General features: G+C 42.1%; 1 protein-coding gene across 4 annotated transcripts in view; it reads left to right on the top strand.

Moving 5' to 3' along the window:
• NOL4 (nucleolar protein 4) overlaps positions 1–8,761 on the top strand; it is a 202,172-nt gene extending 193,411 nt beyond the window's left edge. For all 4 annotated transcript variants that reach the window (XM_009331424.1, XM_009331425.1, XM_009331426.1 and 1 more), the window contains one exon: positions 8,568–8,761. In XM_009331424.1, coding sequence (XP_009329699.1) covers positions 8,568–8,761 — 194 coding nt within the window. The remainder of the gene's footprint in view (positions 1–8,567) is intronic.
• The last annotated feature ends 4,651 nt before the right edge of the window (positions 8,762–13,412 follow it).

Genomic DNA, 13,412 nt, shown 5'->3' on the forward strand with positions numbered 1-13,412 from the left:
GTCCTCTTACTTTGGAAGACTGGTAAACCACTGCACCTCTCCCAGATGGTTGTGCAGAGCGGGAGCGTTGTGCAAAGGTGTCTGTCTTCTGCACGGCGATCCAAAGCACGTAAGCTCCATGAACCGAAAGTCTGTGTGCCAGCACTTGGGAACCAGTTGTCGATGCTAACAGTCTAGCTGGCTGCTGATTTGTGACCCACCTGCCACTTCAGGAAGATCATTAGGCAAGTTGTGGAAAGGCAACTCCATCAATTTCTTAGTTTCATTGACACAAAAGCAATCAGTAGCCAACCTAATTATCTCTTGGCTATTGAGAGTAAAGTGCTCTGGCTCCATTAGCTGGTTTCCCTGCAGGAGAAATGGGAGGACTTGGAGGCCAGTTCTTTGGGCTCTGTCAATCCTCTCTGATATGTCCATGGATATTTGCTTTTTCATTTGTAGACTAAGAGGAGTGGATGGAGTTGCAGTTGAGAGGGGTAACCGCTGCCCTCCTGACAGACCTCACAGGACAGTTGTTTGCAATCGTTATTCTGTTTCAAGGACTCTTGTTCCAAACATATGCAAGGCTGTTACAATGGTTAATGAGTTCCCTCTCTGGAGAATAGGATATTTGCTTGCAAATTGTTTTCAGGACCTAAGAAGTAATTTAAGAATGCATTTCCTTTTTGATTTAGTAACCCATCAAATGTTCTTGTCACATTTACAAATGTTCTCCTAGTGTAAAAATAAATATACACCTCAGTCAGGATGTGTGTATAAACAAATACAGTCTGGTTTTGTGTATCTGCTAAAACAGAAAAAAGGAGAAGTTGCAAAAGCTAGCTAAAACTCACTGCTTGAATACCTATTTCTGGACCTTTCCCCACAGTAATATAATGACTGTCCAATTAGCTCTCCTATCTAGTAGTCCAACTGATGTGTGTATTTTGTATGCTGTGACTCATTTAATTTTATTATTTCCTCCCCTATAAAGTTCAGCTCTACTCTGATCCCATCTTACAGACTTAGCTATCTGCTCGCCCAACTGTTTGGTGGCTCTGGCTCAGGGACCTCTCTGTGCCTGCTGTTGCAGCGCTTCCCTCCTCAGCCTGTCCTTCCACATGGCTAATTACAGAACCATAATTAGCTCCTTACACAACTGTATGGGGCAAGCCTTCATGCAACTGCTCAATATGAGCAAGCAGAACACAACAGCTTGTACAGTGACCCCTCCTTTATTGTGGGCAGGAAAAAAGCACAGCAGGAAAAGGCTTGGGCTTACAGCACCAAGGTCTCTTTTTCCCCTGCTTTTAAATCCTTTAGGCCAAGCCAGCTCAGCTGGAAAGCTTCACCCCATCACCAAGCAGTCTGTGGGTTGACAGAGCCTCTGTCAGCCTGTACGTGGGCTGGGGAGAAGCCTTTGGGCATGTTGTCCTTGATTCTTGTAGATGTTAAAGGAGAGCTGCTCTTTGAGAAGGGTGGATTTCCACAGCTCTCTTCTTTAAGGCTAACGCAGTTCCTGCTACAGAACTAAATGGAGAATCTCCAAGGTGGGTATGTGGTAGCCCAGTGGGTGTAAACAAAATTTTCTTGCCAGCTCCTAGCGAGCCACAAAGACTTCAGCTAGCCCCGCTCCATCACACCTGGATCGAGCTTGGAGGGACGCCCAGCTTGGGGGCAGGAGGGTGAGGACAGGAGACAGGCTGCTCTGTTGGGAGCAAAATCTCTCGCTGCCACCAGAAGCTGTTGAAGTCCCTGCATGCTACCTGAGCCTCTCCTGACAGAGCGGAATCGCCTCGTCTCCCCACGTGTTTTTGTCCAGTGCGTCGCCATCCGCCCTCTCCGGATGATTGTCAGCTGTCAGCCCTCTCTGAAGCCAGGGTGGGCTTGTCGGAGCCTTGCTCTCCACAGCCACTTCGTTTCCTGAAGTCCATTTTCCCTAAGAGGTGTGGAGAGTGTTTATGCTGCCATTGCTGGGTTTCCTGGAGGTGATTTGGGGCTGTTTCTTCTGCATCGTTGCCTGGTTTCTAGGCAGAAATGTCAGTCATTTCCTTTCGTGTGTGTAAAAAGAGGGTGTTTCAGACTCGATGGCAGACTGGCCATGCAGGACATGCCCTCGTGTCATGGTAAGACAAAGCAGCTGTTGTGTCTCCGTTTCTCTACACAGATCTGCAGCCTACCTCCACCACAGCCGCAACTCAGCACTGCATCCCAGGCACCACAAACGTCCAGTCCCCTTCCAGCTCAGGTAAGTCCTCCCGCCGAATCCGAGTATGTTCACACCGCAAGCAAACCCTGAGCCCTGGCAGGCTTCTCTTTCAGCCTCCTCTCCCACAGGCAGGCCTGCAGACCATGACCAACGGCCCCATGGTCCAGCCGGTAGCTGCCAGACTTCCACCACACTGCTCACCTCTCCCTGCTGCTCCCTTCTAGAGGACCAGAAGGGCTGCACTCTCCCAGCCATTCCCCACTTTAGCCAGGCCTCTTACCCACATGCAAATCAGCCTTCCTGGTCCTTCTGCCTCCTGGTCCTTCAGGTGGTGCAGTCCTGCCCTGCTGAAGATGACAGGGTAGCTGGGGGAAGCTCCGGGAGCTGATGCTGCTGAGCCCCAGTGATCAGCATGGCCGTGCTGCTCTGGGGCAGGGAGAGGAGGACAGAGCACTCTTGTCCACTTTTGCATGTGAAAGTAGGGAGGGTGCCTCATTTCCGCACCCTCAAATTTGGTGAAGTTGTAACCTTCTGTAAAATCTTGGTATTTGCATGATCAGTAGAGGCTTCTTGGCAATAAACTAGGAAAAAAAAAAGTCCAGCTGAGAATATCCAGTATGTAGCTAATTCTTAAAGTGCTGACTGGGTTACCCGCAGCACGGCTGGCCGTGATGTAGGGGTTGAATGGGATTTTTGCTGTTGTTGCTATCTCCAGCTCTTCTTTATACTTCTGCTCTTGCACAGTCTTCTGTGTTCTCAGTGCTACCCTGATGACATCAAAGTGGAGAGAGAGAGGAAAGACAAATGCCTCTAACACAGCTGGAGCCTGGGGCATGAAGAGACACAGAACAAGAGTGATAGAGTTAGGAACTTGGGAGAGTGTGTTTAGTCCCATTTTAAAAAGGCAAAATGTGGGGTTGGGAGAAGTTAAATGGTTTGACCTATGTTGTGGCAAAGGTGGGAATTTCTCGCTGGGAAATGCTGGCTGAATTCTGTATTAGGATCGTCCCCAGATTCCTCTTCCCCCTTCCTCCTCCTCTTCAAATTATCGCATACATGGCATATGCAAGTATTAGTCTGCTCCCACCATAGGAATAGAGATGGAATGTCTGTGGATGTATTGGGCAATATCCTACTGTTCTACCTTTGCACAAAGCTCAGGAGACAGCCATTAAGGCAAGACAGGTGTATGCCACATAATTAATCTCCTGCGGTAGATAGGAAGCATTACTGGAGGACCTCACATAATCATTTCATCACAAACCAGTGTCTTTGCCGATTGTTGAAAATGCATGATGTTCAGTGGCTATAGGCAGTTCTGTGTTTTCACATCTCTTTCCTCAGGCAACACAGCAGTTTTTTCTGCTATCTGAACTAGCTGAATGTATGTTTTCCAGAGGGAAAGCTGTAGAAGGGAGAAAGAAGCTTAAAAGGTCCAATTCATTAGCCCCTGTTTTCTTGATCTGAGATCTCCTGGCACTTGAAACAATAGTTTTAGGCACATCCGCTCTCTGTTTGAAGGCAGGAGGAAAAGAAACATTGACAGATGCATAATATCACAATAAAACATTCTTGCAATAATAAATACATCTGATTTGGAAAAAGTAGATGTAGCAAAAAAGTAGCATACTTTGATAGTTGTTTCTGTTTAGTTTTATTGGAGTATATGAGAATCTAGTACATACTTACTTCTAAAGCCATTCATGGGGAAAAAAGGGGGAGAGGAGAATAGGTGCAATAGAAAAGATACAAAACAGAGATTTCAAAGCATGGGCAAATGTATTTTTCTATAACTTAAGTGCCACTGCTTTTTACATCTTCACTGATGAAAATGGTTGCTTAACTATTAGTGAAAATGTAGAAGCATAGATGCTTAAGCACATACAGCTTTTTAAAATTATTTTTGTTACTCTAAATTATTATCTGCAATAGTGATAACCATTTTGAGAGTCATTGACACATTTATTATTCTTTCAGTAGTTGTTAATTATAAGATTGGTAGCTACCCAGTGACAGCATACAATTCTTCAGGGATTTTTGCTGAGACAGTTGATAGTGTCTAAGCAATCAGTAACAGCACATCTACATCTGACCCATATTTTGGAATTTGATATAAATCATGTTGCTAATGAGTAGTGCATGAGGCAATAACTAGTTCCATTTAAGTCTTGCAATTTACAGAAAAGCCATTTGTCCCACAGTGTTTTTAATGGAAGGTATTCCTAGCAGCTAGTTTGATAAATGATTGACTAGCACATGAAGAGTGGGTTTTCAGAGTTCTCATATTCAGCTTGATGTGGTTCCAACAAGAACAATTTCACCTCACAGGGGAAATTAGGTCTATGTGACTGGACTGAGGTGGTAAATCAAAAATATTCCCGTGTTAAAGTGTCAATCAGGTGGCCTCGGCAAGAGGCACAATACTTCAGTCTTCTGAAAGAATATAAAAGAAAGGATCTGTCTCAGTAATTTGTTTGACCCACTGTTTAAGAGAATGTGCTTGTTGTAAAAACATGGGAGGTGACAATTGTGAGTTACAATAGTATGTACTAAGAGAAATAAATAAATAAAAATAAGCATCCTGTCTTCATCTCTGCAACATATGCTTAATCTTTGCTTGCACACACAGACATTGTGGAACCCGATAATGTTTGCAGTCAAGCTTTTTAGTTGTCCTGAAGTACTCCAAGATCTCCAAGAACATACATACTTCCAAGGAAGCGGTATGCTAAAATGTGCAGTATCGCCTTGGAGGAACCTGACACTGCAAAATTCATTACAAAAATATTCAGATTTCCCTCTGTATAAGGATACGCTCCCTCGTTCCTGTGAAGACTGGCAGCTTAATAAATAATGTTAAGTACACTAAGGAAATAGTTCTATTTAAAGTAAGGGTAGTTATTAAAAGAAACGGTGGTGAAACTGTTCAGCTTTCTCCAGATTTAGTCATCTGTAGTGATGGCTTCTGGAGATAGAGGTACATGAAGTGTCTACCTTAACCAGCTATTTTAAACCTTCAGAATATCTGTGATTTATTTGTCTGGTTAAAGACATGTGGTGGATATTTATGAGTAAGATTTAGGTTCCCATGTTTCAATAGCTGATTTGCATAGAATTACACAGGAAAAATCTACACTGTGAGAATAAGATGCATTTATTCCTTATTTTCTGAACAACCAGGTATGACTGATGAAGCTACAGATAAGTTACAGCATTTTTAGCATATAGCAGGCTGGACAACATTTAAGAATCAGTAATACTGCCAGTGAGTGTCTATCATAGCTATTAAAAGCTGAGACCAGCGTAACACATCCTGGGGCTAGTCTCTGAGTGAGGTATTCTCCCAGATATAAAGCTTGGGCAGTCATAGGCAAGCTTTGGAGGTGAGGTGTAGGGGGTCACATAACATAATTAAAAGAAGAACTAAAATCCTTATCCCCACATCAAGCATGGCTTGCTCTCTTTCTGTTGAGCTCTCTCCCAGCACATGCAGCTTCCCTTCCTGAAAAGGCACGGGTGTACTCACTGTCCTGAAACCATAGCCATGAACACTTTTCCCTGTGTGTGGATTTCTTTGCTTTTTTGCTCAGGGGGCTTTTCTTTGAGGGGAGGGAGGACAGCACTGTGACTTGTTAAGTACATGGCAGGAGTTGGGGAGTGAAGTAAAATCCTATTCTCCTAGTATATAGAAATTTAAAAAAAAATCAAGTAGTTTGAAGTAGCTGGGGTAAGTTAAAATTCTTATTTCTTTTGTATACAAGAACTCTGAATACAACAGAAGTCTCCCAGACCAAGAGGAGTTCTGGCTCCTGATGGTTCCTTGTGTGTGCAGACTGCAGATTTGCACTTGCACAAAACTGGATTTCCAGTGCCTTCAGGGATTCAAAGATATATATTCTGAAGAGTTAAAAAACTTTCCTCATTATAGTTAATCGGGACATCTAGGAATACAGGGCCAGATCTTCAATTTGTGTAAGTCACTGTGACCCTACAGACTTGTGAGGAGTTACACTGATTTATGCATGCTGGACATCTGGTCTTCTCCTAGTTTTCCTTTCAAGCGGTGCTTTTACTTTGTGTCATCAGTTTTTGTAAGGAAAACCTCAGAGATGTAAGCAAGCACATTTCTATGTATTTTCTACTTATGAGTGAAATACACTTAATATCCTATTCAATCACTTAAAAATCTGGATTACCGATGAGAAAAGCCCTTCAGGTTCATTTCAGAAAAAGACGTGCTCTGCCGCAGAAGCTCTGTTCTGCCATATATTGTGCGTGTGGTTTTGGCTGTGACATGAATAAGAGTCAAGGAAAGCACATAAAAGTTAAAGTAGGTTCATATGGAGCACAATGCCCTCAATATGTCAGTGGTAGCTTTTTCCCTACCGCCTCAATAAATATAGAAGTCTTTAATGGCTTCTTACAACCATTCAGTCCAGCTGGCTTTATATGATTTGTATACCCTTCTTCTCTGTGCTGGGTTAAGATTTTACTTAGAAATATCCTCTGAGCTACCTCACACTGTGATCGTTTCCCTGCAGCGTGCGGTCACACTGAAACAAATTCACTGAGCTAATTGTCCTTTTATTTATCCTTTGTACACTGGAAGTCATTTAAAAGTCAGTTCATTTATGCCGGTGTAAAACTGGATAATACAGTTGTAAGGCTAAGTGCTGTTCATGCTAGTTGCATAGTAGGAAATAAGATCTAATAGGACCCTTTCTGTTTGAGTAGTTTCTTTTCATAGTCCCAGCTCTGCTTTCATTCACTCAAGGGGAGATTTTCATTAACTTCAGTGGGTTGTGGGGACATGGCAATCTCCACATTCTTTGTGGTCTCAGCCGTATCTCTGCATAAACATAAAAGAAAGAAAAATAAGTAAGGTTTATGACCGGATCTTCACCTTCTGGAAATCAGTACATCTCTTTCCGTTAGTGCTTAAGATAGCGAGTCTGGTTTTGAATCTTGTGATTCTGGTGGGATTATTTAGGAGAACCTCTAGAGTATGAATTGGTGTGTTCTGTATTCTACAGTTGAATATGCTAAATTTTAAAATTATTCCAGTCTTTTTAGGAAGCAAGGTCCATCCAGTGAGCCAATGCTGAGAAAGCCTTGGCATTGACATACATTGTCCAGATGAAATTGAACAGTGACATTTTTCTCATAGGAAAGCAAGATACATTACTTTGGATAACTTGATCCCAATTTCCAGGAGACTATTGAGATTAAGGTCAGGCTATTCTGATCTTCTGCCTGCCAGAAGTATAGGTTTGCTACGCTGTCAAAATGAATGAGCAGTATTTTTCCAGATTTGCACATAATAAACTGCTTGATAGGTATACTTGCCATCTGTATCCTTCTATGTTTAAAAAAGCCCTAGGTCCAATTCTACCTGTCCAAATTTACATTCCAGAAAGAAAAAATACGTTAAGTGGAAAACGCAAATGTCTCATCAAAGCACCATACACCTTAGCTGATTAATAACTATGGTCAACCAACCAGGGAAATTCCACACAAAGCCGAACTTCATGATGGCAGATGGTTTTGCCGATCGCGGTAACCTGCAGACTGCCCTCAGGAGTGCTGTCTTCTGCACGCAGCATACGTGGTCTTGAGAATATTCTTTGATGAGAAGTGCTAAGCATATTGGTATGAGCTGCCAATGCAACATGGTGATTGCTGCAGATTCTCTTGTCGGTGTTCAGGCCTTACAAGATCCTTGCAATATATTGCCAGCTGTATGCAGCCCCCACAGATGATAGTGTACTCCTCACTGCAGCAGCCAGATTGTCACCAGCCTAATCTCATTCATGACCAGCTATTTATATAAGTGATCACATGGGGCTAGTCAAGTGAATGACCATTTATCTACGTCTGTAAGGGATTCACAGTCTGGCCGCATGCTGATTGAAGCATAAAATGTGAAAATAGATATCTAGAGAACATAAGATTGATATCCTGTGATAAAAACTGCAAGTGTGCACATTGCCACGAAGGCTACGATGGCAGCTGGAGCTGGGGGAGGCCCAGGAGATTAATCTTCTGCCTGCTCACCAGCGTCGGATCCCAGGGCAGTGTTGGGGTGTAAGTGGCTTACACTCTTGGGGATACCCGCCAGAGGCTAATTTTCTGCTGGCAGTGGACTCACCCCTCGTGTTACGTAAGTAGAACTTAAAGGGTGTCTGTCATATATAAATATAAATCGCTGTGGTTCCTGTCAAGGCAACTGGTAACTGAACAGTTATTGCTTGTTTCTGCTACTTCTCACTGGCCCTCAGCTGAGAGCAGATTTTGCTACTCTGCATTTGTAGCTACAAACCTGTGAAACGTCTCTGGCAGCAGACCTGAAGCTTCTTTTCTCTTCCTTTGTTACCTGCAGGTCCGACGGATCTCAGTATGAAGAGGCAGTTAGCAACCAGCTCTGGATCCTCCAGTAGTTCAAGCTCTAGACCCCAGCTGAGTCCAACTGAAATAAATGCAGTGAGGCAGCTTGTGGCAGGGTATCGAGAATCGGCCGCATTTTTATTGCGTTCTGCAGATGAACTGGAAAACCTTATTTTGCAGCAGAACTGAGTCACGTGACCTTCACACTGGCCTGGTCTTATCTCAGAGTTTCCACTAATGACATTTTGATTTCCCAGAGCACACACTTCAGTTACTGCACAGTCTTTTAGGAGAGTTAATTACCATAATGCCACACTGTTCTTGATCCATAAAGTGATGTGTTAAGGTGCTTCAAGTGAACTTCGACCTCTGGTATTTCCGAGGTACTTTACTGTGTCCAGCCTATTGCTTTTGTTTTAGTGTGTCAGCATAAATATCGAAAAAGTGGCTAGAAATTAACTCGTTCTAACAAGTGGAGGAAACAGAAGATGCTGTGATGGTTTAAAAAAAAAAAGGTTCAAGATCCAAGTGCAATATTAGTGGAATGTGATACTGACTCATTGGACTTAAAGCTGCAGTATATGGCAAAACGTTGCCAAATGTCCTGTTGCTACAGGGCACAATTGCAATTAAAAGGATCTTGTATTTTAAAAAAATGTAATTTTTATAAAAAAACAAAAGATTTTTGTTTTCATTCAAGATTTTTCATTTTTACTTTGGTAAACTTTTTCACTGGTCCTGAAAATGTTTTGAGGAGCTATTGTAAGTCCCCCCTTCCTCTCTTGAACCCCTGACTGTGCCCTTCTCCCCAACTTCATATTCTTTCTACAACGAGTAACTCTTGATGCTGGATAATTCTTCCCCCGTGTACTGTAAATTGTCATCTATGGAATACCTTCCAAAGGAAGCATGCATTTCCTGCATTCATACCACTCTTGACTCCATTCTGTAATATATTGCAGCTTTATTAGCAATTAATAAAGAGCTGAGGGTTTTTTAAAAAAGGCATATCATTGAGAAAAAAAAAAAAGATAAATTGATTTCTTACGGTGAGCTCATCTAACTCCATGATCACTGCTGCTGTCCTATACAAGTCCCTCTAGTTGTGATTGGATGTAGATGGTGAATGTTAAGAGGTTGCAAGTGACAATCTGAAAATTTGCACTCTTGTGTGTATTTATTTTGTTTTCCTTAATTTAAACAAAATTCTTACGGAGGAAGGTCATTGACACTTCTGGTATGATTTGTATAATTCCCAGGCCTAGCTAAAACCTGTACAAAACTGTAAATGGATGCAGCTGCAACTATAACAAAACTCTTCTCTCCCCTCCCCCACTCTTCCCAATCCCTCTATTTCTTATTTTATAATATTGATTACACATTAATGGTGTTTTCTTTGTGCACTACGGCAGGCTTCTTTTTAAGTATATAGAAAAAAGTACTTTAGTTTATGCTTACTGTACTATCTGTTCTGTTGTTTAGCTTTTGTTGAATAACAAGTTTCTTGTGCATTCCTAAATTTGCCTTATTTCATGTACAAAATTTTATGTAATTCCGTTTTTGACAATGAGTTTAAGGCATCAGTGATATTTTATATCTACTTGTTACATATAGTTTTCCAAGTAATGACTGTGATTGTGACCGAGTAATGTGCACTTTTTCTTGTAACTGTGGACATTGCTATGCTTTTTTTTCTCTCTAGTGTTTCTAGAATTACTGTTGCTTACAGTTATGTAAAAGAAAAAGAACTTTTGTGATACTGTTGGTGAATATTAATGTGAAAAAGCCTATGAAATATGAGTATTTTGGAGGTACATAGATACACAAACATCTCTAAGTTGTGGACTGATGTTCACGTATTTAAATGAGAATTCAAAACCTGAGGGCTGGAATCATTTCCTCTGTTTTGTTTGGGTAAATAAACAGATTTCTGTGTTTAAATACATGATTGTGAAACATTATAACATTTAAATTGACATAGCATTTAAAGCTGTAAATATTCTCTTTGAACAGGAAGAAGGGACTTCCAATCCAATTCCTGCAGACACCCAAACCTCATTTCTCAAAATTATTGAGTAAATCCAGTAGGCTGATCTAGCTGGAGCTTTGTTTTAATGAATAATTTCATCAATAAGAGTAGAAGCGGGTGGTCCATACATCATGAAATACGAGTCACTAGCATTTTATAATTTTACGTTGGCTGGAGGCACCACCACTTTGCCACCCTACATTTATTCTTAAAAATCTATTGGATATCTTTTTAAAGGCACTTGTTCTTGGATATGAGAATATTGTTGCAAATTCTTACTAGTTGCTACCCATCACTTGAGAGGTGCATTTGCTCCTAACATCTTCTCACCATGCCTGTGAAAGCCTATAGCTTGTCTGTACCATGGATGTGTGGTTCCCTCAGCTTTTGTCCCACCAGACATTCAAAAGGCTATTTAGGAACCAAGTGCCTTTTTCTTCTCTTCCACTTTCAAATGTCTACAGTTTCTTCTTTCTCTTGCATGCCAGGAGGGGATGGAGCAGGTACCTTGTGTCAGGTCAGTACCTTGTCCTCATCCAAAGAAAAGTTCTGGCATACGTTTTCCACAGAGAAGAAGCGCGACAACTATGCTTAGCTTTCAAAGTTTCCTTAGTCCTGTTTTGCAGAGCAGTGTGCCTCAAGCTGCCACCTAAGCAGCAAGCAGCAACCAGCAGTTTGCCTAAGAGGCTGTTTGACGGCCAGGAATGCTTCTCAGCTGGGCAGCCTCACTGCTTTTCAAGCTGTCTTGCTAAATCCAGATAAGGACAAGAGGCTAGAGGATGAGGAGGCAGGAGATCTACTTCAGTGTTCTACCCTCTGACTCCTCTTTCCTCTCCCCCTGTTACTCCTTTTCTTGAGGGAGCAGTAGGAGAGTTGGAGGTCAAGGCCTATGGCTAGTCTCCACTTTTTCCTGCTCCACCTCCAGCTTACTTTGCTAGTTCTCCAAGTATGTCTTCTACAGCACACACATCCTCTTCTTCTGGCTGCATTCTCTGAAATATTTAGGGCCTTCTTCAATTATAGGAGCAATTTATGTCCTTTTCTAAAGGCTCATACAGATACTTGGCTTTCAGTCCTCAAGTGGTTTATCTGTACCAAATTCCGGCAGACTGATGGGGTTTTTACTCTATACCTGTTTCCAGCTCTAGGTATTGGGTTTATTATTCTCTTCTTTGGAACAATCATAGTTTCAACTATATTTAACTTCATCTTCTTGTAAGAGGGTACTGAAATTCAGACCCATCCTGTGAAGGAGAGACCATAAACCTCATTCCACTTTTGTGTGTGCAAATCTAGATCCAAGCATCGCAATTAAATTTGCCCTCTTGGATCCATTATAGGTCTGAGAGCCACCTACTCTCTGCCTGCTTTGAACTCCTAAGGAAGTAAAGGCGCAGGTGGAGAAGATCTTGCTCCAGCCATAGACTGAGTCAGGTATCCAGATATAACTTCTCTTACCCACATCTTCTGTAATCAATGCTTGATCACCTCAACCTAAATATTGCTGTTTGGATAAGGCCAGTCCCTTCCAGCATGGGCATGCCCCCTGAGTATGCCTGCTTAAGGCTGCCTTCAGAAAAGTGTCATCCTTATATCCAGTATCTTTATTAAACCAGTGCTTCAAGTTGATGGATGTCTCACTGCAGAACCTCATCAGTGCAGCCTGGCAGGTGCTGGTCTTCCTTGAGGCAGCCTCATGTCCTCCCAGCTATCCTGGAGTTTCCTTGGGAGTGGTGCTGTAAGACCTTCAGTCTTCAGGGGGTTGCTGGAAAGAGAGGGATGGTGGGAGAATGTCCTATAATGTCCCTAAATTCCCGTCCAGAGTTAAGTACCAAGCTTGGCCATTGTCTCAGCGGGTTAAGTCTCTTTAGGTTTACATCTGCACTGGGAAGACAAGTCATTTATCCATTCTTCTCTCTTCTCTCCCCGATTTCCAGGGTGGTTTTCACTGATAGAGCAAGCAACTGTGGATAGCAGCTTTACATACAAGCTTAGGTTGTGGGAGTGGACAATCCAACCAGCTTAGCAACTAACCAGATTTGTTTACTGCTTTCGATGTCAGCTGGGAAACCAGAGTCAGAATACATGAAAAGAGATCTGGGGTCAAATGTTTTCTTCCAGATTGGCACCTTGCTGCCTGTCACTGAAGGAGAACGCCACCATATAGGCCACGATGAGTATCAAAAGCTACAGAAAACTGGTACGTAGGTAAGCAAGTATTTGACAGTTCAAAAGCTGCCCATCTCATATGGAGAATGAATTTTCTGAATGAGGAAAAGCAGAGGAACATGTACATGACCATAGCTCTAAAACTAAATGGAAAACAGAGTTATACTAAAGGGATTGGCTATTCTTGCTGTAATGACCCACGTCCCTGCTGACTACACTTTAAGTGGAGGTAAGTTTTGTTGGTAAAACTCCATTGAAACAAGGAGCAATTTCATTTCTCTCAAGTTCCTAGCACTGTACTAAAAACTTCTTGTAAATTTGTTAAAACTCCTCTGAATTTGGCTTTGAGCAGCTTGTGAGGCATTCATAAGGAAGACATATGTTTTTCTATATAAAGAAAAGCGATCTCAGTAGATCCTGAAGTCAAGATCTAGCCCTGTCTCCAACCACGAGTGAAAAACAGTTACCAGCACATGAAAATGAATTGTGAAATAATGGCAGAAATCAAGCAATGCCACGCAGATGGTTACTGGAGTAAGTATGTAAGAATATAAAATGGCTGTACTGGGCAAGAGCAATTGTTCACATAGCCTGTATCCTGGCTCTGATAATAAATAAAACAGATAAACTTGTATCTGATAT

Source organism: Pygoscelis adeliae, unplaced genomic scaffold (assembly GCF_000699105.1).
Source record: "Pygoscelis adeliae isolate BGI_AS28 unplaced genomic scaffold, ASM69910v1 Scaffold108, whole genome shotgun sequence".
Lineage (NCBI taxonomy): Eukaryota > Metazoa > Chordata > Aves > Sphenisciformes > Spheniscidae > Pygoscelis > Pygoscelis adeliae.